This window comes from Scyliorhinus torazame, chromosome 20, assembly GCF_047496885.1.
Source record: "Scyliorhinus torazame isolate Kashiwa2021f chromosome 20, sScyTor2.1, whole genome shotgun sequence".
Lineage (NCBI taxonomy): Eukaryota > Metazoa > Chordata > Chondrichthyes > Carcharhiniformes > Scyliorhinidae > Scyliorhinus > Scyliorhinus torazame.
Genome location: NC_092726.1, coordinates 24,813,977 through 24,839,776, shown reverse-complemented (window position 1 = coordinate 24,839,776; position 25,800 = coordinate 24,813,977). Strand labels below are relative to the sequence as shown.

Below are 25,800 nucleotides of genomic sequence, written 5' to 3'. Positions count from 1 at the left end.
TGCCGCCGAAAAGATAGAACTTTTTAACGTGACATGCGGTTGCCTTCTCTCAACCCCTACCATTATTGCTCTCAGCAGTTCCACTTCATGAGCCACAGGAAAGAGAGCTTTTCCCAGTCAAGAACCGCCCTCTGTCAAGAAAGCACAGAAGCTCACTTTGTTAGAATAAGCTGGGCTTATTTACGGACTTCCTTAATGAGATGTAAATCATGAATTTGAAGAACCATTATAATCTACCTGTAGTTAATACCTGTTAGGCATTCGAAATAAGTGTTGCAATGCCATTCTTGTACCCATACACTTCTTGAAGTCTCCCCATTGACTTGTAAATACTGTGCATTACTTTTGAATAAGGTAGCCTCTTTGGAATGCATCCTGGTTGAGTGTCGTGGTCAGCATCATGTTCAAGTGTGTGAAGCATCTGTCCTTGTTCCAGCTGTGTCATAAACATCGGCATCTGCAATCTTGACAAATTGGGAGTTTTAGCATATTCTGATTGCAGAATGCGATAATTGAAGTGAGACTATTGAAGTGAAATGAAATGAAAATCGCTTATTGTCACAAGTAGGCTTAAAATGAAGTTACTGTGAAAAGCCCCTAATCGCCACATTCCGGCGCCTGTTCGGGGAGGCTGTTACGGGAATTGAACCGTGCTGCTGGCCTGCCTTGGTCTGCTTTCAAAGCCAGCGATTTAGCCCCGTGCTAAACAGCCCTTGAGCACATAATCAGACCCAATGGTAAAGCATACAAGCGCCAAAACCTAATTAGGATTGTCATTTATATTCAAATCTGTCTTTTAACAAAATGTATTTGCCAAGAATAATGCTGGAATGGACTGATCACCTTGTATGCCATTAATTTGTTGCTGTTGTTGGTCTACTGTCAGGAATTAGTAAAACCCAGGGGTGGCACAGTGGTTAGCATTGCTGCCTCACGGCGCTGAGGACCCAGGTTCGATCCCGGACCCGGATCACTGTCCGTGTGGAGTTTGCACGTTCTCCCCATGTCTGCCTGGGTCTCACCTCCACAACCCAAAGATGTGCAGGCTAGGTGGATTGGCCACGGAAAATTGCCCCTTAATTAGAAAAATTAAAAATAATAAAACCTGTGTTTCAAGCTCAGGCCTTAAAGGGAAGAGCTTTTAGAGGTTTGAATATATATTCCAGCATCGTGTGCCCTTATGCACACAAGTGCATTTTGCTCTTTTTTTTTTTGTTCCTGTGTATTTCCCGTGAAGTTCTTTTCAATCTCTATTGGCCTGTGAAAAATTTTACAATTTTAGCCCCGAATACTGCTGGAAGGAGATGTGTTGCTGAAGTTTTTCACCTTGCATCCATCAGGTCAAATGTCTTCTCAAACATGTGGTATAAAATTATGTGATGGTTTGAAGTTTGGCATTCTTGCATTTGTCCTGATGGGTGCAAGACATGTCTCTCTTTTCTGCAGTATCCAGGGCTAAAACTGTAAAATCTTTCACAGGCCAACAGAGATTCAACAGAACCTCACAGCAGTGTTCATGTTTTGTACTACCCATTTTAAGCTTGTAACCTTTTTATCTTTGCTTAATTTTGGAAATGAACCATCTCCAATTTTCAACAGATCACTTCCACGTATTTGTTGGCGACTTGAGCCCAGAAATCACCACAGAAGATATAAAAGCAGCTTTTGCACCATTTGGAAGAATATCGTAAGTGTACCTTAGTGAGAGATTTTTTTTGCTGACTTTAAAATGTTAAAGAATGTTTAAAGCATCAATTTGTGATCGTTTCAGTGCTTCTGTGTGAATTGGAATGCAGTGGCATCCATATCATCATCAGAACCCTCTTAACTCCCTATTAAATGTCAGTTAAAATGCTGCATTACTGTAAGCAAGCACACAGTCTCGATTCACCCACCTCCACGGTGGTTGGTTTGCACCTTTTACGGTGCAGTTTTTACACTATTTTGAGTTTTACTGCATGTGTAATCTTAATACTTTGTGGTTAAACTCGATAAGGGCAGCATGGTGACGCAGTGGTCAGCACTGCTGCCTCGCTGCAGTGAGGACCCGGGTTCGAATCCCGGCCCCAGGTCACTGTCCGCGGTGGAGTTTGCACATTCTCCCCGTGTCTGCGTGGGTTTCACCCCCACAACCCAAAAGATGTGCAGGTTAGGTGGATTGGCCACGCTAAATTGCCCCTTAATTGAAAAAAACAATTCTACATTTTTTTTTTCAACTCGAGCTGAAACGTGAACATTTTAAAAATAGTCTCAAAAATGTCCGGTGCATGAAAATTGTGAACATTTTTTCTCAAGTTAAATTCTATCCTTTTGAGACGTGAGAATGAAAGAGACTGTTGAGCTTTTGAGAGCTTTCCCTTCAACTGAGCAACTTGCTATTTTACCTGTGCAGAGACGCTGAAGTAAAAACAAAAGTATGCCGATTATGAGGGAAAAAGTGCAGTGAGCTATCTTTCAGTAGTTGATTTGGAGGAATGAACAGCTTAAAAGATCCATTTTTAAGCCTGTCCAAACATCTTTGACTCCAACAAGAGATATGGCATCTCTTTCCTCTTGAGAAGGGTGGTCAATCCTTTAAATCGTTTTGTTCTTAAAATGAGTTTCTGGAGCTCCTGCTGCTTGTATTGCACGGCAGTTAAGTTGCTCGATTTTCCAGATTTTATAACATGCCGCTGTACATATTCAGACGCATGTTTCTGTCGCACTTGCTGCAGATTTCGAGAATAATTGACACTGAAAAGCTTGGGTGAATCAGGCTGGTGAGGGCCTTAAAACCCTCTTCCATACCATTTTGGCTAATTGGAGGAATGTAAGCTGGTCCTTTTTTTTGAAAGAACAATGGTTTAAATAATTGTTGCTTCATTCAGGCACCAGATATACAATGCTGGAGCTGGGTTAAATAACTTGGTCGCACACGCAATCTTTTTGCATGTTCAAAGGCCATAAATCTCAGTTTTCGAGATTTAAGAAAAAAAGTTTGTGTTAGTGGTTACCTTTTAAAAGTGCCTTCATTTCATGTTTTGCAGTTATACAGTATCCTGAAGCCCCCTATATTGTGTTTAATTAAGTCCAAGAATCATCATTCGCAGTTTCTTTTAAATGTGCTTTACAATGGATAGTTGAAAGCTGCTTGAGTCCACAAAAGCCTTTATCGTGTTTAAGCTTCTGTAAGGTCACTCCAGTGGAAAGCCATACGCTAACAGCCCTATTTGGTGCGTGAGGGGTGGAGAAACTGGTAGCTTGGGTAGATTTCTCAGACAATTTCATTTTTCCGTTGTTAGTCAAATTTAAGTTTCCAATTCATTTTTTTCCCTCAATTAAGGGGCAATTTAGTGTGTCCAATCCGCCTACCCTGCACATCTTTGGGTTGTGCGGGTGAGACCCACCCAGACACGGGGAGAATGTGCAAAATCCACACGGACAGTGACCCGGGGCCGGGATCGAACCCGGGTCCTCGGCGGCGTGAGGCAGCAGTGCTAACCACTGCACCACCGTGTCGCCTCTACCTGTGTAATATTTTTTAAAATATAAATTTAGAGTACCCAATTTTTTTTCCCAATTTGGCGTGGCAATCTGCCTATCCTGCACATCTTTTTGGGTTGTGGGGGTAGGACCCACGCAGACACGGGGAGAATCTGCAATATTTAAAGCATTTTAAAACATTTTTAGAATACCCAATTCTTTTTTTTCCAATTAAGGGGCAATTTAGCGTGGTCAGTTCACCTACCCTGCACACCTTTTTGGGTTGTGGGGTTGAGACCCATGCAGACACTGGGAGAATGTGTAAACTCCACACGGACAGTGACCCGGGGTCGGGATCAAACCCGGGTCCTTTGCGCCGTGAGGCAGCAGTGCTAGCCACCGTGCCACCCTTGCCTGTTTAATATTTTAGTGGGGCTCAAATATTTTTTCAACTAGAATCAAGCATTGCAGTGCTCTTCAATTCTTTGATGTGTCCTGCTCGATAAAACTTTGAAACCCAGCAACTGCCGCAATATACTGGAGTTTGCACTAAGTATCAAGGCTGCAGACTGTGCAAAGGATTTGTGTTAGGCACTGAGTTCCATCTATCAGAGGCTCATTATCCGTGGGTTTACTCCTCCAGGTAACTTAAAAGTCTACGTCAGAAGGCTGGATAGTTTGGTGTGTTAGAAGAGTTTGGAATTCAAAGTGAAACTCTTTGGACCTGGACTTGTAGCACGAAAGATAAATTCTCCTGTTGGGTTGTTCAGGAACCAAATGCAGTGGGTTGGTATGGTCTTCATGTAGTTCCCAGTGGGCCCAGATTTACAGTGCGAGTTGCTTTTGGATCTCGCGTATAGAACTTACAGTAGAGAATTAACAATCGCATTTCAAATGTAGACTTTTTAATTCCAACTATTTAAGCTGAGATATCTGCCCCCTCAGATGGACATCGAAGACCCCAGGGTATTTTTTTATTTTGAACAAGAGGGGTCCCCCCAGTGTTCTGGATAATATTTGTCCCTGATACGGCATCACTAACATAGATGGTTTTCGCATGGGGGAGGTGGTGGCGTAGTGGTAATGTCACTGGACTAGTAATCAGAGACCCAGAGTAATGCTCTTGAGATCCAGGTTCAAATCCCGCCACTGCAGATGGTGAAATTTGAATTCAATAAAAATCTGGAATTAAAAGTCTAATTAAAAGACCATGAAATTGTCCATTGTCGTTAAACTCCATCTGGTTCACTAATATGTTTTCGGGAAGGAAATCTGCTGTCCTTACCTGGTCTGACCTACATTTGACCCACAGCGATGACTTTTAACTGCTCCCTCAAGTGCAATTAGGGATGGACAATAAATTCTGGCACAGGTGGGTGAATGTTTTTTTTAAAATTACTTCCTTGCTGTTTGTGGACCCTGCTTTGAGCAAATTGGCCGTTGCATTTTGCGAGTAACTACAGCGGTTATAGTTCAAGAAAAAAAAAAACGTTTTGGGGGCATCCTAATGTTCTTCGGTGGCAAGTATGTGTTGGCAGAGTGTATTCTGCTGGTTAGCCTTGCTGAACCTCCCCATGACCAGTAATGGTGGCCCAATCACCGAGGGACGACCAATGGCGTGTTCCGATGTAGAGGGGTCAACTTTCCATGCGTGTGTTATCTTTTTTTTGTGCAAAATCGTAGCTAGCTGTTGTGAGCAGTGTGACGTGGCAACTCGACAACTTTCCAGAAACTGGAATTGAGTCCGTTTGGAAAGGTAAAAATTCTCTTGCCCTCGTTTTAAGTCAATATTTGACATGAATCAACATTAGTTTTCAAAGTGCCACGAAAGCTGGGACAGTATTGCGTCAGGGAAGCCCCGCTAATTAAGAGAGTTTCTTGAGGTGCATGGAAAGTCTTGATTTCTGTACAGAATCATTAATTGATCTCCACAAATTACTTTGCTTGGATTTATTTTTTCGCCTTTTAAATAACATTCTCCTTGTTTAATGTAACTCTATACCTGTTACTTTGCTGTACTCTTCTAAACCTTTTTGTTTTCAAGTTTTCTGTGCAGGTAAGTACAATATAGTTCATTTTCATTGATACTCTAAAGATTTTAACATGTTGCATAGACTGTGCCAGCAGGGTTCAACAATTTCTTATGTTTCTTGGGCAATTTCTCTCTTTTTTTAAGTAAGCAACCAAACGTTGCCTTATGTATAGTTGGTGACAGGCGAGAATGCCACTTTCATAGAATTTACAGTGCAGAAGGAGGCCATTCAGCCCATCGAGTCTGCACCGGCTCTTGGAAAGAGCACCCTACCCAAGCCCACACTCCCACCCTATCTACATAACCCAGTAACCCCACCCAACACTAAGGGCAATTTTGGACACTAAGGGCAATTTTAGCATGGCCAATCCACCTAACCACATCTTTGGTCTGTGGGAGGAAACCGGAGCGCCCGGAGGAAACCCACGCACACACGGGGAGAACGTACAGACTCCGCACAGACAGTGACCCAAGCCGGGAATCGAACCTGGGACCCTGGAGCTGTGAAGCAATTGTGCTTAACCACCATGCTACCGTGCTGCACTTTCTGTGAGACCCACTGACGCTTCATTGAATCATGAAAACTGACAGCACAGAAGGAGGCCATTTGGCCCCTCTGGTCTGCTAGCTCTTTGAAAGAGTAGTCATGCTTAATGCAGCACCTCCATGTGCCATTAGCTACCCTGGAAGTTCTTCAACCTGGAGCGCTTGCTCAATTTCCTTTTTAAAGTTATTGACGGACCCCACATTTACCATCTTTCCAGGTAGAGCATTTCAGAGCTCCAGAACGGATCGAAAGATTTTTCATTTGCCCTTTTGATCTTTTCCAATGAAATTTAATCCCGGACCTCGAGTTATTGACCCACCCACCTGAGGAAATAGGGTTTCCCTGTTTACTCCAATAAAACCTCCATTACGCCACCTCCAAACACAACATCTTCTCTTCATCCCTGGTAAAACTCCTGTTTCGAAGACTTCTCTCATTTTCTGAAGTGTGGGAATTGTCCACAAATTGGCGGCTGAGACCTAACCAGTTATTTATAAAGCTCGTAGTATGATAATTTTGCTTTTATATTATTATCCTTTGTTTATAAACCTAAATAGCTCATCCAGTTCTTTCGGCACCATATTACTTTGGATGTAATGTGCTTTTTGTTTTGTTCCTGACCGGATCAACTTTGTAGAGTTCTACCTTGACACAGGGCATTCTTCGCCGTGTTGTGTGGTATGATTGCCATGCTAAGTGGGATAGATTCGTATAGATCTAGCAGCTCAAAATTGGACGTTCATCTACTGGGCATTGGCAGCAGCTGAATTGTATGCCACTACTATTTAACCTCACGGCCTGACATATCCCATAACCTACTGTTACTACCAGGATGTTATGAGCAGCGTCATCTAAAATGGAGGGGCTGACCAACCTTGTGTAAATGCAGTACATAAGGACTAGGAGCAGGAGTAGGCCATCTGGCCCTTCGAGCCTGCTGTGCCATTCAATGAGATCATGGCTAATCTATTGTGGACTCAGCGCCACTTTCCCGCCCAAACACCATAACTCTTTATTCCTTTACAGGGCTGCAAACATGCTAAACAACGGAAGCAGTGTGCTGTGGTTAAAGCTAAGCAATCACACAAACAATGCATCGGACCCAACTTCCTGCAGACCTGCCGCATCCAGTCAGAATATTCTTTATTGTCACAAGTAGGCTTACATTAACTCTGCAATTAAGTTACCGTGAAAATCCCCCAGTCGTCACATTCCGGCACCTGTTCGGGTACACTGAGGGAGAATTCAGAATATCCAATTCACCTAACAGCACGTCTTTTGGGACTTGTGGGAGGAAACCGGAGCACCCGGAGGAAACCCACGCAGACACGGGGAGAACGTGCAGACTCCGCGCAGACAGTCACCCAAAGCGGGAATTGTACCTGGGACCCTGGCGCTGTGAGGCAGCAGTGCTACCATGCCGCCCATGAATAGTGGTGGACAATTAAACAGCTAATGGGAGAAGGAGGTTCCATGATCATTTCCATTCTCATAAAGGTGGAGAGTAGCACCTAAACACAAAAGACAAGACTGAGGTGCTTGCGACTCTCGTTTCAACCAAGTGAATGATCCATCCTGGCCTCCTCCTGAAGTCCCAGCAACACAGAATCCAGCCTTCGGCTTAGATTCACTGCACGTGACATCCAAGAAAAGGTTGAGGAGAACAAGGCTCTCTAATCTGGTGTCATTCCAGCTACATAGATGAAGACTTGTGCTCCAGAACTAGCTGTGCCTGTAGCCAAGCTGTTCCAGTACACTTGTACGACGAGCATATACCCGAGAAAATGGCCCAGGCATGTTTGTTCATGTAAAGCAGGGCAAATTTAACGCTGCCAATCATTAGCAAAGAGATAGACAGTGCCATTGAGAGTTCCATCAAGGTGGTAGTTATTCAGCAGTAACCTGCTCACCAGTGATCAACTTAGCTTCCAGCTGCGCCATTCGCCTCTAGACCTCATGGTCCAAACATGGACAAAAGAGCTGAATTCGAAGAGGTGTGGTGAGAATGGTTGCCCTTGACATCGAGGCAGTATCGTGGAGCCCTCGAAAAATTAAATTTGATAGCAACTTAACATTTGTCATTGGGAAAATGCTGGAATGTTTGATGTTTAGAAAATTCAAAATACAATTAAACTGAGTCAATTGGTTTTATCAGAGGGAAATTTTGTTTGACAAATTTATTAGAGTTCTTTGGGGATGTAATGAGCAGGGTGGATAAAGGGGGACCAGTAGATGTCATGTATTTGCAGTACCAAAGGCATTCAATAAGGTGTTGTTAGGGGTGATATATTAACCTAAATGGAGGATTGGTTAGCTAACAGAGAGTTGGGACAAATGGGTCACTTTCAGGTTGACAAACTGTAACCAGTAGGGTGCCACAGGGATCAGCACCAGACCCTCAATTATTTACATCCTATGTTAAAGTCGCCATAAGCTCTCCTTTGAGGGGGCGAGGGTGTTTTAACCTGAGGATCATCACACCTCAGGTGAGGGGCAAGGTTAAGAGGAGGGGGCCTCAGCCGGAACGGGAATTGAACCCACGCTGTTTGCCTCTCTCTGCATCACCGACCAGCCAACTAAGCTAAATCAACCCCTGGTAATATTCTATATGAATGACTTATTTAAATTTAGAGTACCCAATTTTTTTCCCAATTAAGGGGCAATTATCGCGGCCAATCCACCTACCTGCACATCTTTGGGTTGTGGGGGTGAGACCCACGCAGACACGGGGAGAATGTGCAAACTCCACACGGACAGTGACCCGGGGCTGGTATCGAACCCGGGTCCTCGGCGCCGTGAGACCGCAGTGCTAACCACTGTGCCACCATGCCCCGAACACACCACTTCCCTGTCACTGATCCAGTTATGTCTCTTTACCGCCTACCTTCCTCTTAATTTCATGGAGTTCCATCTTAATGTGGTACTGCGTTGCTGCTGCATTTGTTTTTGCAGTTCCAGAAGCTTCTCGGCCTTCTCTTTATTTTGTGGCAACTGCCAGTTCAACACCGGAATGGACACAAGTTGATTTGCCGCAAAAGAGAATGGTTGTCATTTTGAAGGAGTGATGGTTCTGAAGATGAGAGTTTGTACTATAGAACATAGAACATACAGTGCAGAAGGAGACCATTCGGTTCTGTGTAAAGGTTGTCGCTTATTGATGTGATATTAGTGGGCGACACGGTGGCGCAGTGATTAGCGCTGCTGCCTCACGCCACCGAGGACCTGGGTTTGATCCCAGCTCCGGGTCACTGTCCGTGTGGAGTTTGCACATTCTCCCCGTCTCTGCGTGGGTTTCACCCCCACATCCCAAAGATGGGCAGGGTAGGTGGATTGGCCGCGCTAAATTGCCCCTTAATTGGAAAAAAAAAATTGGGTTCTCTAAATTAAAAAGAAAAGTGAAATTAGCTTCTGGAACAGCATTAGTCTTAGCTTCAAGATGAGCATTTTATCATGTCAAATCTTCATCCGTTTCAGTTTGTGGCAGTGATATGGATTTATGTTTTTGTTTGTTAACCTACATGGATGTGGCCCAGAAGCGAACCCTATTCTTGCGGCAACCAGACTTGCTGGTAAAGTTGCTGCTGGTTAGGTTTGAGCGGTGTCCTTCAGCTTGTAGCAATGGAGTGTAGAGCGTGGTCTTCTGTTGAAAGAAGTCTTGGATACCCAGGCGACTTTCTTCCTACTCTCATCAGACTGGGTCGGTGGGCAGCTAAAGTGATCTCTTTACTGATGCGTTCGGAAGTCCCCTGGGCTCTTGCGAGTTGGATTGAGGGGCGTTGCAGATCAGGCAGCCACCTCTTGCTTGAGGACTGTGTGGCATTGGAAATCTGCCGGGAGAATTGATGAAAAGATGTATCGAATCTTTTATTATCTGCTCGAGCTGAGGCATTCCGTGGATAAAAGAATTGCGCATGTTGCAAAACAATTGCTGCTTCGTAACCTTTATAATAACCTTTATTAGTGTCACAGGTAGGCTTACATTAACGCTGCAATAAAGTTATTGTGAAAAGCCTCTCGTCGCCACATTCTGGCGCCTGTTCGGTTACACAGAGGAAGAATTCAGAATATACAATTCACCCAACAAGCACGTCTTTCGGTACTTGTGGGAGGAAACCAGAGCACCCGGAGGAAACCCACGCAGACACGGGGAGAACGTGCAGACTCCGCACAGACAGTGCGGCCCAAGCCGGGAATCGAACCTGCAACCCTGGTGCTGTGAAGCAACGGTGCTAACCACTGTGCTACTGTGTTGCCCGATTTTCGAAGATATGTGCGCTGTGGTACTTTTTCTTGGGAGATGTGGATAAATCCAATCTATGTGGGCCGACAAAAAGAAGGCAGGTTTTGACTGCTTTTGGGGTGGATCTTTCAAACAGTGTGTTGGAAGCGATGGGAGCAGTGGAGACACAGTACTCCTCCCAGACTAAGCAGCACGTCTCCTCACAGTTGGTGTCCTCGACTCTTGATCCACATACATAGTTGGCATTTCACGTGATCTCAAATTAAACGTGAACTCCCAAATCCTTTTTTTAAAACAAAATACAGACGCATGCCACCTGCCGGCCAAAGCCTTCATGCCCAAAGGTTTAAAAGAAAAACTCTTTATTCATCCTTGCAGTAGAATCCTTTTGAAAGTGCGTTGACGGGATTACTTTTGAATTAACAAATTGCCTGAGAAACATTTTAAACCAAACAATTCACATAATTGGCAATAAGTGGGGAAAGGAAAATTCGCCACAGTTCGGTTACAATCAGTTGCAAATAATAGGGCTCTGGTTATTTTACAGAATGTCTGAAGAATGGACAGGATTTCCATGGCTAACTGCAAGGGACTGTCACAGTGGATAATCGTTCTCTCAGTTGTAGATTTCTTATTTCCTTTTGTCTTTGTATACAGATATAATTGTTTGTTTCCCCCCCCTCCTCTCTATTGCACTTTAAAAAAAATAGTTCTCGATCAATTCTTTGGTCTGATCTAGATCCGATCCTAGCCTGTATATAATGCACTTTTCGTATGTTGATGCTAGTCTGCGTAGTTCTGTTAACGCTTTTGGAAGTACAGTGTCTTGTTAGTGTTTTCACTTTCTCTGAATATTTGCAACCGTTTCTGAAAATCTCAATTTCTCAAAATTTACAGCTGCCCACAGTCCAAAAAGGGGGTAACGAATTGACCCTACCGAGAAACTAAAAGAATTATTAACAGGCGATGTATGCCTTTTAATTCCTATTTTTTATTTTTCTAGTTTTTTTTTTCTATTTCATATACTGTATTTTTAAGCATAGGTAGAAAACATGTTGGCGACAAGGACTAAGTAATGTGCATGGTTAAGGAAAGCCATTTGGTTAATCTTTGCAATCTGCAATGTTTTTCTTCCTTTTCGATTCGGCCTGGTGATTCTTTCAACTCTGAATAGCTGCTTTGACCATGCCTAGCAGACATTTTACTTTTTCTTTTTAAATGAATGAACTTACAAACTATTTGAATAGCTTGATAGCAAAAAGAAAACAAAATTCTGTAAGAGCGTTAGCTAGCTCAGCGACAGTGCATGTTTGCCACTTAAAGTTAACAATGCTGTAAAAAAAAAAAAGTTATTAGCAAATTGAGATGTAGCGGAAGTAGCAGATGAAGGCGTGTAGCACGCTTTATAGTGGAGAGGGAGAAAGGTGCTTGGTAGAATATGGCACTCTTGCAATAAGCGGTCCCTTTATCGAAGGTGAGACGTGATGAGTTGACGATAATAAGCAAGCAGTGTGTGTGTGTGTGTGTGTGTGTGTGTGTGTGTCGTTCCCGTTTTTTATTCTCTATAGTAGGCGTACTCCAGCCAGGAGCCTTGTTTATTCATTGTGTTTTACCCATTTGTGTTTGCAGCGATGCTAGAGTGGTCAAAGATTTGGCAACAGGGAAATCCAAAGGGTATGGCTTTGTGTCCTTCTACAACAAGTGGGTAAGTGTGGACGTTTCCTGCTGGGTAGGTTACGGCCCAGCTATGAGGGCGGTCACTTTGTCAGCGAGGAAACACTTTTGACAAATCCCAAGTGTTCAATTTGTCTGGGAGCTACATACAAACTACTGTGAATCCCACATTGTTGCAGTAATACCTTGAATACGCTTATGCCCTCGCCCCTCCTCACCTGCCACACCCAACATTCTGTCTTTTGTCCTTTCTTGATACTCCTCTCGGGCTCCATCTTTAGCGGCAGTCTTTTTTTTAATAGATTTAAAGTACCCAATTCTTTTTTTGTTACAATTAAGGGGCAATTTTGCGTGGCCAATCCACCTACCCTGCACATCTTTGGGTTCATAAGATACAGGAGCAGAATTAGGCCATTCGGCCCATCGGGTCTGCTCCGCCATTCTATCATGGCTGAGATGTTCCTCATCTGTTACCTACAATGCTACAGACCAAGAGCTGGATTGCGAAATCAGCCAGAACATCTCCCCAGAACACGTGATCGAGGAGCGGGAGTCGGCAATTTAGCCTCCCGAGCCTAACAGGCTCAATGTAATCATGGCTGATCCCATCCTGGCCTCAACTCCACCGTCCTGCCCGCTGTCCGTAACCCTTCAACCCATTACCAATTGAAAATCTGTCTAACACCTCCTTAAATTTACTCACTGTCCCAGCATCCACCGCACTCTGGAGTAGCGAATTCCACAGATTCACAACCTTTTGGGAGAAGTTTTTCCTCAAATCCGTTTTAAATTAGCTACCTCTTATTCTAAGATTATGACCTCATTTTAGAATGCCCCACAAGAGGAAGCAGTGGTTAGCACTGCTGCTTCACAGCTAAAGGGTTCCAGGTTCGATTACCGGCTTGGGTCACTGTCTGTGTACAGTCTGCACCTTCTCCCCGTGTCTGCGTGGGTTTCCTCTGGGTGCTCCGGTTTCCTCCCACAGTCCAAAGATGTGCAGGTTAGGTGGATTGGCCAGGCTAAATTGCCCTTGGCGTCCAAACGTTAGGTGGGGCTACTGGGTTACGGGGATAGGTTGGAAATGTGGGCTTAAGTGGGGCGCTACCTCCAAGGACTGGTGCAGACCTGATGGGCCGATTGGCCTCCTTCTGCATTATAAATTCTATGATTCTATGATCAGTCCCACGTCTACTTTATCCGTACCTTTTATCATCTTGTATATCTCAATTAGATCTCCCCTCATTCTTCTTAACTCTAGAGAGTATTGGCCTAAACAGTTCAACCTCTCTTCATACGACAAACTCCTCGGACGAAATTCTCCCCCAACGTCGGGATGCCCGCCGACTGGCGCCAAAGCCGGCGCCAATCAGACGGGCATCGCGCCGGCAAAAAGGTGCGGAAGTCTCCGCATCTTTGGCGGCCTAGCCCCAACATTGAGGGGCTAGGCCGACGCCGGAGGGATTTCCGCCCCGCCAGCTGGCGGAAATGGCGTTTGTTGCCCCGCCAACTGGCGCGGAAATGCGGCGCATGCGCGGGAGCGTCAGCGGCCGCTGTCAGTTTCCCAGCGCATGCGCGGGAGCGTCAGCGGCCACTGTCAGTTTCCCAGCGCATGCGCGGGAGCGTCAGCGGCCGCTGTCAGTTTCCCGCGCATGCGCAGTGGGGAGAGTCTCTTCCGCCTCCGCCATGGTGGAGTCCGTGGCGGAGGCGGAAGGGAAAGAGTGCCGGAGAATCCAGCGGGGGGTCCCGCCAACCGGCGCGGCCGGATTCCCGCCCCCGCCCAATCTCCGGGAGCGGAGACTTCGGCGGGGGCAGGGGCGGGATTCACGGCGGCCAACGGTCATTCTCCGACCCGGCGGGGGGTCGGAGAATGACGCCCCTCATCTCTGAAATCAATCCAGTGAACCCACGCAGACGCAGGGAGAATGTCAAACTCCACGCGGATAATGACCCGAGCTGGGATCGACGTGGGGCTCGGCGCCGTGAGGCAGCAGTGCTAACCATTATGCCATCGTGCCGCCCAACATTGGCAGAGTCTTTCGCAGTTGTAGACCGACACTTTTGGATGCCCTGCCTAAACATCTGACGCCCTTTATCAAAAGTCTTAATTTGAAACCTTGAGCTTGCTTTCGGTTATCCCTCTTGCCATAGCCACTGCCCGATTATGCACTCTTTCAACTTGGCGAAGTACTTTGGGATTTGTCTGTGCGGACTCTGACTGTTGTTTGAGGATTGATTAGTAGTTCGTGAAGGGAGATGGAGGAATTGAGGTTGCTGACGTTTTAATGAAGAGCGCCCACAAATTTTCTCTGCTGATACCTTTTATATTGTTTACTCGTGAGCATTTCGGCTATTTCATCCGCTTACTGATGCTTTATTCCCCTTTTGCGTTGAACCACAGGACGCCGAAAATGCCATTCAACAGATGGGAGGCCAGTGGCTTGGGGGAAGGCAGATCCGAACAAACTGGGCTACTCGCAAGCCTCCTGCCCCAAAGAGTACTTCAGAGCGTAAGTTCAGTCAGCAGCGTGCGGGGAGATGCCATCGCTGCCAAGAGGCGGCGTCTGGCAGACGGTTTAGAACATAAGAACTAGGAACAGGAGTAGGTCATCTGGCCCCTCGAGCCTGCTCCGCCATTTAATGAGATCATGGCTGATCTTTGTGGACTCAGCTCCACTCTCCGGCCCGTACACCATATCCCCGAATCCCTTTATTCTTTAGAAAGGCATCTATCTTTTTCTTAAAAACGTTTAAAGAAGGAGCCTCAACTGCTTCACTGGGCAAGGAATTCCAGAGATTCACAACCCTTTGGGTGAAGAAGTTCCTCCTACACTCCGTCCTAAATCTACCTCCCCTTATTTTGAGGCTATGCCCCCTAGTTCTGCTTTCCCCGACCAGTGGAAACAACCTGCCCGCATCTATCCTATCTATTCCCTTCATAATTTTATATGTCTCAATAAGATCCCCCCGCATCCTTCTAAACTCCAATGAGTACAGTCCCAGTCTACTCAACCTCTCGTCATAATCTAATCCCCTCAACTCTGGGATCAACCTAGTGAATCTCCTCTGCACTCCCTCCAGTGCCAATATGTCCTTTCTCAGGTAAGGAGACCAAAACTGAACACAATACTCCAGATCCGGCCTCACCAACACCTTATACAATTGCAGCATAACCTCCCTAGTCTTGAACTCCATCCCTCTAGCAATGAAAGACAAAACTCGATTAGCCTTCTTAATCACCTGTTGCACCTGCACACTAACTTTTTGCGACTCGTGCACCAGCACACCCAGGTCCCTCTGCACAGCAGCATGTTTTAACATCTTACCGTTTAAATAATAATCCATTCTGCTGTTATTCCTCCCAAAATGGATAGCCTCACACTTGGCAACATTGAATTCCATCTGCCAGACCCTAGCCCATTCACTTAACCTATCCAAATCCTTCTGCAGACTTCCGGTATCCTCTGCCTTTTTTGCTTTACCACTCATCTTAGTGTCGTCTGCAAACTTGGACACATTGCACTTGGTCCCCAACTCCAAATCATCTATGTAAATTGTGAACAACTGCAGGCCCAACACTGATCCTTGAGGGACCCCACTAGTTACAGGTTGGAACACCCATTTATCCCCACTCTCTGCTTTCTGTTAGTTAACCAATCCTCTACCCATGCTACCACTTTACCCTCAATGCCATGCATCTTTAGTTTATGCAGCAACATTTTGTGTGGCACCTTGTCAAAAGCTTTCTGGAAATCCAGATATACCACATCCATTGGCTCCCCATTATCTACTGCACTGGTAACGTCCTCAAAAAATTCTTCCAAATTAGTCAGACACGACCTACCCTTTGTGAACCCATGCTGCATCTGCCCAATGGGACAATTTCCCTCCAGGTGCCCCGCTATTTCCTCAATGATAGATTCCAGCATTTTCCCTACAACCGAAGTTAAACTTACCGGCCTATAATTACCCGCTTTCTGCCGACCTCCTTTTTTGAACAGTGGTGTCACGTTTGCTACTTTCCAATCCTCTGGGACCACCCCAGAGTCTAGTGAATTTTGATAAATTATCACTAGTGCGTTTACAATTTCCCTAGCCATCACTTTTAACACTGGGATGCATCCCATCAGGGCCAGGAGACTTGTCTACCTTTAGCCCCATTAGCTTGCCCAATACTGCCTCCTTTGTGATTACAATCATCTCAAGGTCCTCACCTATCATATCCTTATTTCCATCAGTCACTGGCATGTTATTTGTGTCCTCCACTGTGAAGACTGACCCAAAAAACCTGTTCAGCTCCTCAGCCATTTCCCCGTCTCCTATTATTAAATCTCCCTTCTCATCTTCCGAAGGACCAATTTTTACCTTAGCCACTCTTTTTTGTCTTATATATTTGTAGAAGCTTTTACTATCTGCTTTTATGTTCTGAGCCAGTTTACTTTCATAGTCTACCTTATTCTTCTTTATGGCTTTTTTAGTAGCTTTGCTGTCCCCTAAAGACTTCCCAGTCCTCTCGTCTCCCACTAATTTTTGCCACTTTGTATGTTTTTTCCTCCAATTTGATACTCTCCCTCACCTCCTTAGATATCCACGGTCGATTTTTCCCCTTTCTACCGTCTTTCTTTTTTGTCGATATGATCCTTTTCTGAACACTGTGAAAGATCGCTCGGAAGGTTCTCCACTGTTCCTCAACTGCTTCACCATGAAGTCTTTGCTCCCAGTCTACCTTAGCTAGTTCTTCTCTCATCCCATTGTAATCACCTTTGTTTAAACACAAAACACTAGTGTTTGATTTTACCTTGTCATCCTCCAACTGTATTTTAAATTCCAGCATATTGTGGTCCCGAACTATGAGATCATTAATCAATCCTGCCTCATTACACAGGACCAGATCTAGGACTGCTTGTTCCCTTGTAGGTTCCATTACATACTGTTCCAGGAAATTATCCCGGGCACATTCCATAAACTCCTCCTCAAGGCTGCCTTTACCAACCTGGTTAAACCAATCGATATGCAGATTAAAATCTCCCATGAAAACCGCTGTACCATTTCTACATGCATCTGTTATTTCTTTGCTTATTGCCTGCCCTACCATCCTGTTACTATTTGGTGGCCTATAGACTACTCCTATCAGTGACATTTTCGCCTTACTATTCCTGATTTCCACCCAAATTGATTCAACCTTGTCCTCCATAGCACCAATATCATCCCTTACTATTGCCCGGATGCCATCCTTAAACAACAAAGCTACACCACCGCCCTCACCGCCCATTCTATCCTTTCGTATAGTCTGATACCCTTGGATATTTAACTCCCAGTCGTGACCATCTTTTAACCATGTTTCCGTAATGGCCACTAAATCATAGTCATTCACGATGATTTGCACCATCAACTCATTTACCTTATTTCGTATATTACGAGCATTCAGGTAAAGTACACTTATGCTGTTTTTTATGTCTTTGTTATGAATCCTAACACCTTGATCAGTAACTTTTCGCAATTTATTTTTCCTCATACCCTTTCTCCTAATTTTCCTTGTCTTTGAACCCATATCTCTACATAACCTGTCACGTAACCTGCTGCCTTGATCTCCATTAACCATTATACTGTCCATAGCTTTACACTTCCCTTTCCCCAACTTGCTAGTTTAAAGTCCTTGTGACCAACCTATTTATCCTATTCGCTAGAACACTGGTCCCAGAATGGTTCAGGTGAAGACCGTCCCAACGGTACAGGTCCCTCCTGCCCCAGTACTGATGCCAATGCCCCATGAAATGGAATCCCTCTTTCCCGCACCACTCCTTTAGCCACGTGTTAACTTCTCTAATTTTCTCAACCCTATGCCAATTGGCACGTGGCTTTGAAAGCTTCGGGTTTTGCAACCCGAGAATGTGTGTAAAGCGGACGAATGGTTCGGCCTGCCATAATAACACAGCTCGCCTCAGTCGCGAGCGTGTGTGCGTGTTATCCAGAAGACCCAACGTGGTTTTATTGAGTCAGCCGGTGACACTTTGTGGGAAATCACGGGTTCCGTCACTTCCTGGATGAAATAAGTTGCCGTGACAACATGGGTGAAATTCCACGCATCCTCCGCAGCCAATAAAAACGACCATTAAAACATTGAGCCGCCCGTATCTTTTCACTTTGTTTGATCTGTGCACCATTTCTTTCCCTTCCCTCCTTCTCCTGCAGCGAGCACCAAACAGCTCTCCTATGAGGAAGTTGTCAACCAGTCCAGTCCCAGCAACTGCACTGTTTACTGCGGTGGCATAGCGGTTGGACTTACAGGTAACACTTGGCTGAAATTTGAGTTTGGCGTCCGCGGCTGTTGTGGGGGTGCATTATCAGCATTATCATACGTCTGCCATTCCTTCATCCACCCACTTAATTGGTCCTGTTCCCTTGGCATGCTCTTGATCACCTTTATGCTCGTTAGTTAGCAGCGCATTGCAGTATACCTCTTGAAACTCCTGGTATAAAGTGGCAATTTTCAAAAATTATATCACGGGATGTGGGCACCGCTGGCCGGGCCCAGCATTTGTTGCCCATCCCTAATTGCCCCTAGAGGAGGCGGTGGTGAGCCGCCGCTTTGAACTGCTGCAGTCCGTGTGGCGTCGGTACACCCAGGGTTCTATTGGCAGGCAGTTCCAGGATTTCTGACCCAGGGACAGTGAAGGAACAGAGGCATAGTTGCAAGTCGGGGCGGCGATGGCTCAGAGGGGAACTTACAGGCGGTGCCGTTCCTTGTATTGGAAAGGAAGCGTCAGCGGTCAGCATCAGATATTCCCAAATCGGGAACAGGTGATATCGGCGCCAAACTCTCTCTGCTAACAGTGCGCCACAGAATCTAGCTGAGAGCAGCTACTGCTACGTGTGAAGTTCTATTATTGACACCAAAAAAGGGCGGCACGGTAGCACAGTGGTTAGCACTGTCGCTTCACAGCGCCAGGGACCCGGGTTTGATTCCCGGTTTGGGTCGCTGTCTGTGCGGAGTCTGCACGCTCTCCCCGTGTCGGTGTGCATTTCCTCCGGATGCTCCGGTTTCCTCCCACAAGTCCCGAAAGACGTGCTCGTTAGGGTGAATTGGACATTCTGAATTCTCACTCTGTGTACCCGAACAGGCGCCCAGAGTGTGGCGTCGAGGGGATTTTCACAGTAACTTCATTGCAGTGCTAATGTAAGCCTGCTTGTGACACTAATAAAGATTATTATATAAATACCATTTTGATACAAATAAGCATTCTTCCGGAGATAGTCCAGGTTGCCCATGTTCAATGGGACTGTCCAAACTCACTAAGTGATGGGGACCCTTAAAGGAAGTAAATATAGAAAGCTTGCAGCCAGTAAGTTTGAGCTGGCGATTCAAACTCGAGGTAAGGGCTATTGCCCAGCAAACTCAAACCCTGATCTTGAAGCTCATCTACCTTTAGCGTGGCCTACATCCTTGACAGTATGGCGAGCGTTTTTAATGTGCATTAATTAATCTGAAAATGCTTAATCTATTGCAGAAGTGCTGGTTGAGTATGACATATAAAATGAACATTTGTCTTTTTCAGAGCAACTCATGCGCCAGACGTTTTCACCCTTTGGACAGATTATGGAGATCAGAGTGTTTCCTGAGAAAGGATATTCATTTGTACGGTAGGTTTCAGCCTATTTGGAGTCTATTTTCAATTTCCCCAAGAGCCAATGGCTGGTGAAGAGAGCAGGCATTCATATTGCTTGTTGTTAAGCCTCTCAGAACCTTCCCAAAGCACTTGTAAAAGCAAATTACTTTGAATTGCAGTCTCTGTTGTAGGCAACCATACAGCAGTGAAACCAGTTAACTTATTTTTTAATGTTGTTTGAGGGAGGAATGTTGGCCAGGGCACAACACTGCTAGGTCCTCTTGGTTCCATGGGATGTTTATTGCCATTTCTTCAGTGGCAGGATCGGCCGGGGTCAGCATGGATTTATGAAGCGGAAATTACGCGTCGCATATCAATTGGAATTCTTTTGGCGATGTAACGAGTAGAGTTGATGAGGGGGAGCCAGTGGATGTGGTATATTTAGACTTTCGACAAATTAGGCTTAAGCGATTAGCGTGTAAAATGAAAGCTTATGGAATTGGGGGTGGTGTATTGACATGGATAAAAAACTGGTTGGCAGACAGGAAACAAAGAGTAGGGATTACCGGGTCTGTTTCAAATTGGCAGGCAATGACTAGTGGGGTTTTGCAGGGAACGGAGCTAGGACCTGAGCTATTTATAATATATATTAATGATTTCAAAGCGGGAAGAAAATGTAATAGCTCAAAATTTGCAGATGACACAACTGGGTTGGAGGGTGAGCTGTGAGGAGGATGCAGAGATCATTCAATGTGATTTGGACAAGTTGAGTGAGTGGGCAAAAGAATGGCAGATGCAGTTTAATTTAGATAAATGCGAGGTTATCCTCTTCGGTAGCAAAAAACAAGAAAGCAGATATTTATCTTAGTGGCCATAAATTAAGAGAGAGGAGTGTGCAACGAGACCTGGGTGTCATCGTACACCAGTCACTCAAGGTAAGCATGCAGGTACAGCAGGCGGTAAAGAAGGCAAATGGTATGCTGGCCTTCATTGCGAGAGGATTTGAGTACAGGAGCAGGGATATCTTGCTGCAATTATACAGGGCCTTGGTGAGGCCACAGCTGGAGTATTGTGGAGCAGTTTTGGTCTCCTTCTCTGAGGGAGGATGTTCTTGCTCGAGAGGGAGTGCAGCGAAGGTTTACCAGGCTGATTCCTGGATGCGGAACTGACATGTGAGGAGAGATTGAATCGGTTATAATTGTATTCGCTGGAGTTCAGAAGAATGAGAGGGGGATCCCGTAGAAAGCTATAAAATTCTAAGAGGACTAGACAGGGTAGATGCAGGAAGGATGTTCCTGATGGTGGGTGTGCCCAGAACCAGGGGTCACAGTGAGGATACGGGGTAGACCATTTAGAACAGAGATGTGGAGAAATTTCTTCACCCAGAGAGTGGCGAGCCTGTGGAATTCGTTACCACAGGAAGTAGTTGAGGTCAGAACATAGCATGTTTTCAAGAAGCAGTTAGATATAGCACTCGGGGCAAAGGAGATCAAAGGATATGGGGGGGAAAGCGGCATTAGGCTATTGAGTTGGATAATCAGCCATGATCATAATGGCGGAGCAGGCTCGAAGGGCCGAATGGCCTTCTCCTGCTTCTATTTTCTAGCGTCCTCGAATGCCCCCCCCCCCCCCCCGCCCACAAGCTGCTCGCCAACCACCTACTCTATCCTCTTCCTGGCAACTGCGATAAATTGAACCAGATTGTTACCAAATTTAGTGTTGTTCTTGAACTCACTCCACCCCACTGAGATTTGCTTCTGACTCCATTGTCCTGCCAAGACTGCCTATTTCTCCAAACCGTAATCAGCAGGAACCGATGTTAGTTCATTGGCCCCCATGAGCCTGCTCTGCCATTCAATAAGACTATGAGTGATCTAATTGTGGTCTTCACTCCACTTCTGTAACATCGCCTGACTCCACATGGGCCCCAACTGATGAAAGCCCTCGTCCGTGCTTTTGTTACCTCGGGACTTAACTATGTTTCTGGCCAGCCTCAAATCTTCCACCCTCTGTAACCTCGAGGTCGTCTCAGTGCCCTGGTTCGCACCAAGTGCCCTTCGTCCAGCACCCCTGTGTTTGCTGGCCTGCATTGACTCCCGGCGAAGCGCCCTTGTTTTCAAATCCCATTCACGGCCTGATCTGAGGGGCTGGTTTAGCTCAGTGGGCTAAACAGCTGGCTTGTAAGGCAGAACAATGCCCAGCAGCAGGGGTTCAGTTCCGTACCGGCCTTCCCGAACAGGTGCCGGAATGTGACGCCTAGAGGCTTTTCACAGTAACTTCATTGAAGCCTACTTGTGACAATAAGTGATTATTATTATTAGCACATAGCCTGAGGTGTGAGAGGCAGTTTTCCGCAACCACTTTAAACTTATGGTCCAGAATATTGTTATTATTATCTCTCCCATCTCTGTAATCTCCGACGGTGCTTGGACATCTGCATACCTCCAGTTATTGTCTTTTAGTCGATCCACCATTGACCGCCATACCTTCAGACCTCGGGATTCTAGACTGTGAAATTCCCTCCTTAAAGCTCTCCCTTTTCTGCCTATCCTTTTTTAAGGGAGCCCTTTGCTCAAACTTGTGATCATCTGCCGTACGATTTTCTTCAGTCTCTTGATGATAACGGTCCTGTGAAGCACCTTAAAATGTTTTTCCTGAGTTGAAGGCACTTCATAAGCAAGTCTTTCTGTGAATGTTGTCCGTTTAACAAAGATTTAATTCTATGGAACAGATGTGGTACCGATTTTCGACGGTTCGTTGCATTTTGATTCCATTGGACGACAAATCTGTTTCGGCCAATATTATTTCCAATTAAGGGGCAATTTAGCGTGGCCAACCCACCTACCCTGAAAACACGGGGAGAATGTGCAAACTCCACATGGACAGTGGCCCGGGGCCGGGATCGAACCCGGGTCCTCGGTGCCGTGAGGCGGCAGTGCTAACCAGTGCTCCACCGTGCTGCCTTTGGGGTTTTGTCAGTGGAACTAAAGGGCTACACTTAATTCCGGTACTTAACTATAGAGCCTTCACTGCACTGCACCTCAGTCAGGGTTCCCCTAATGAGGCGAAGTGTTTAGCTGTAGCGGGGAAGGTGGCATAAGCCGATCACAGGATCATTACTCACCATAATGCAGCCATGATTTGGTTACCTGTGTGTAGAAAAGGTGTTGGGAGCAATAGAGAATTGTGAGGTTCTGCTTCTAGTGATCATGTTTATAGGATGGACATTTGGTGCAGTTTAACACCAAGTCCAGTGGTGCGTAATAACCTTGCTGCTTTCCTTGCACACTCTTCTTATATCTGGGAACTATTATTATTATTCATCTTCCATCAGTCTGTATCCAGCAGCTGAATTTTTTTGAGAAAAGAAAATTGCTTTGACTGCAGTCTCCTTTTGCGTTCTCAGCAAATACATTTTGCAGATTTTTCTTCACCCTTATTCTCCAGGGAACTATGAATGTGCAGTGTGAGCTCATTGAATGGTCTCCCATCTGTTCTGTAAAGTTCATTTTGTGCCGTTTGAAGTGGTGTTGTCTCAGATGTGGCACTCAGAGCATTATATTCATAGTTCCAGTGAATAACCTCAGCGAATGACTTGCGTGCCAATTAAATACATGTGTCGCAAAATTAATTGATCGCTTAGACTGAGCATTGACTGTACCCAAACATGTGTTTTATTTAGTGGTCAGCACTGTTGCATCACGGCACTAGGGACCCGAGTTCGATTCCGGCCTCGGGTCTCTGTCTGTGTGGAGTCTGCACGTTCTCCCCGTGTCTGCGTGGGTTTCCTCCCACAGTCCAAAAATGTGCAGGTTAGGTGGACTGGCCGTGCTAAATTGCCCTTGGCTAAAGTGGGGTTACTGCTTTACGGGGATAGGTTGGAGAGGGGCGGGGGTGGGAATAATGGTGGCCTTCCCGTCTCTTTGTTTGAAGAGCTTGTTGAGGAAGTTGGTGTGCTTCAGGAGAAAGTGCCAGGAATGCTAGTGGTTGGCAGTCGCTGATTAACTAAATTCGATGAGAGATGAGGCACTGCCAACTAAGCACAAAGTGGATTGTATATTTGTTCGACGTGTGTTGTCCAACACTGGGATGTCTCTGGTCAACTTTTACCAGCAAGTTTGTGCTTTGAGGAACCTCCACATGCAGAGGTGATAGAGACAGGTTGCCTCATATCCTTTACAAAGTACCTGTTTGAGCACTTGGCACGTCATAACATCCAAGGCTATGGGCCAAGTGCTGGCAAATGGGATTAGGCAGGCACGTCGGGTGTTTTTCTGCTGTGCATTATTCTGTGATTCTATGTGTCGGACTTTCCAGGTACTCTTGTGAAAGACAAAATTAAACTAGGAATAATTGAGCGAGGGTGACAATTTTACTGGGGCTCAGGAGAGAAGCAGTGATTGGCCATAAAGCAGAACAAAGCCTCACGGCGCCGAGGACCTGGGTTCGATCCCGGGTCACTGTCCGTGTGGAGTTTGCACGTTCTCCCCGTGTCTGCGTGGGTCTCACCCCCACAACCCAAAGATGTGCAGGGTAGGTGGCTAAATTGTCCCTTAATTGGAAACAAAATTTGGGTCCTCCCTTAAAAAAAAAGCAACAATAAGCTTTATAAAATGATAAAAGCTGGTCAAGGCATCCAGTGTCAGGCAGTTATCTGTCAGCCCAATATAAAATCTGTTTTCAGTCGCTTGTCGGAGTTTTATGAGTCTGCATTCCCGGGTCACGTGTCCTGGCAGTATCATGCTCACTGACTCAATGATCTGTCTTAGCTGTAGCGGGGAAGGTGGCATAAGCCACCTTCAGAGGGGCTGTTTAGCACAGGGCTAAATCACTGGCTTTGAAATCAGACCAAGGCAGGCCAGCAGCACGGTTCAATTCCCGTAACAGCCTCCCCGAACAGGCGCCGGAATGTGGCGACTAGGAATTTCCTAGATTTCACAGTAACTTCATTTGAAGCCTACTTGTGACAATAAGCGATTTTCATTTGATTTCATTTCATAAGCTGATCTTGCTCTGTGACTGAGAATTTTTGTTTTGGGTTTTGTGCTTTCTTAGTTTTTCATCGCACGAAAGTGCTGCACACGCTATTGTGTCAGTCAATGGAACCACCATAGAAGGACACATTGTCAAATGCTACTGGGGGAAAGAAACGCCTGACGGAATGAGTCAATTTCAGCAGGTGAGTTGAAGTCCCATTTTTATTTGACTTAAGTTTAAGTAAGGTGAAGCAACTGGGTGACTGGCGGAGGCTCGATTTTTCCACAGAACGTTACGCAGCCAACTTTTGTGATTTGTGAAGCTCTGCCCATTTGGATATACTTGCAATTTGAGAGACAATAATTGGACGCTTTTGTCCCAGTTGTTCTAATTGATGCAAGATGGCGACGAGAACTTTTTTTGGGGGGAGCACCGCTTCATTGGACCGTGCCGGCCACCTTGCTCGGCGGTCAGTGCGTTATTCCACAGAGCACTGACCGATTGAACTGGCCACTTTAGTCACGCAGTCAACTTAATAAACCGCCCCTCGCAGTTTGAACAGCGGGAAACTTCATTTTAATTGTTCAACTGACCTGGGAGGAAATAAGTCTGATAATGAAACTTAGTGATGGAAAATCATTGCCTGATTTAATTCAGGAACATGTAGGAGTAATACTGGGCATGAGATCTGAGTAGCATAATTGCTGTGTAATTGTTTTATGCGATGTAGCGCTAGCAAGGCTAGCATCGTTGCCCATCGCCAAGTGCCCTTGAGAAAGATGGTGGTGGTAAGCTGCCTTCCTGAACCATTAGGGACCATCTGTAGCTTTTAGGTCAATTGAGTGCCCATATCAGATGATAATTAGGAGTCGGCCATATTGCTGTGGATCTGGATTCACATGTAGGCCAGACGGGGTAAGGATGGCAGATTTCCTCCCTTCAAGGACATTAGTGAACCAGATGGGTTTTGGGTGGGGAGGGGGGGCAATCGGTGATCGATTCATGGCACGAAAACGAAAACCAAATTTGAATTCAAATTTTTTAAATCATAAATTTAGAGTGCCCAATTCTTTTTTTTCCCCAATTAAGGGGCAATTTAGCGCGGCCAATCCACCTAGCCTGCATATCTCTGGGTTGTGGGGGTGAGACCCACGCAGACACGGGGAGAATGTGCAAACTCCACACGGACAGTGACCCGGGGCCGGGATCGAACCCGGGTCCTCGGCGCCGTGAGGCAGCTGTGCTAACCACTGTGCCACCGTGC

The 25,800-nt window shown here is 45.7% G+C and overlaps 1 protein-coding gene across 1 annotated transcript in view; it reads left to right on the top strand.

The window, feature by feature from the left end:
* tia1 (TIA1 cytotoxic granule-associated RNA binding protein) overlaps positions 1-25,800 on the top strand; it is a 64,806-nt gene that overhangs the window by 32,971 nt on the left and 6,035 nt on the right. The window contains exons 5-10 of the mRNA XM_072485994.1: positions 1,600-1,687; positions 11,911-11,986; positions 14,354-14,462; positions 18,145-18,240; positions 19,509-19,593; positions 24,615-24,738. Coding sequence (XP_072342095.1) covers positions 1,600-1,687; positions 11,911-11,986; positions 14,354-14,462; positions 18,145-18,240; positions 19,509-19,593; positions 24,615-24,738 — 578 coding nt within the window. The remainder of the gene's footprint in view (positions 1-1,599; positions 1,688-11,910; positions 11,987-14,353; positions 14,463-18,144; positions 18,241-19,508; positions 19,594-24,614; positions 24,739-25,800) is intronic.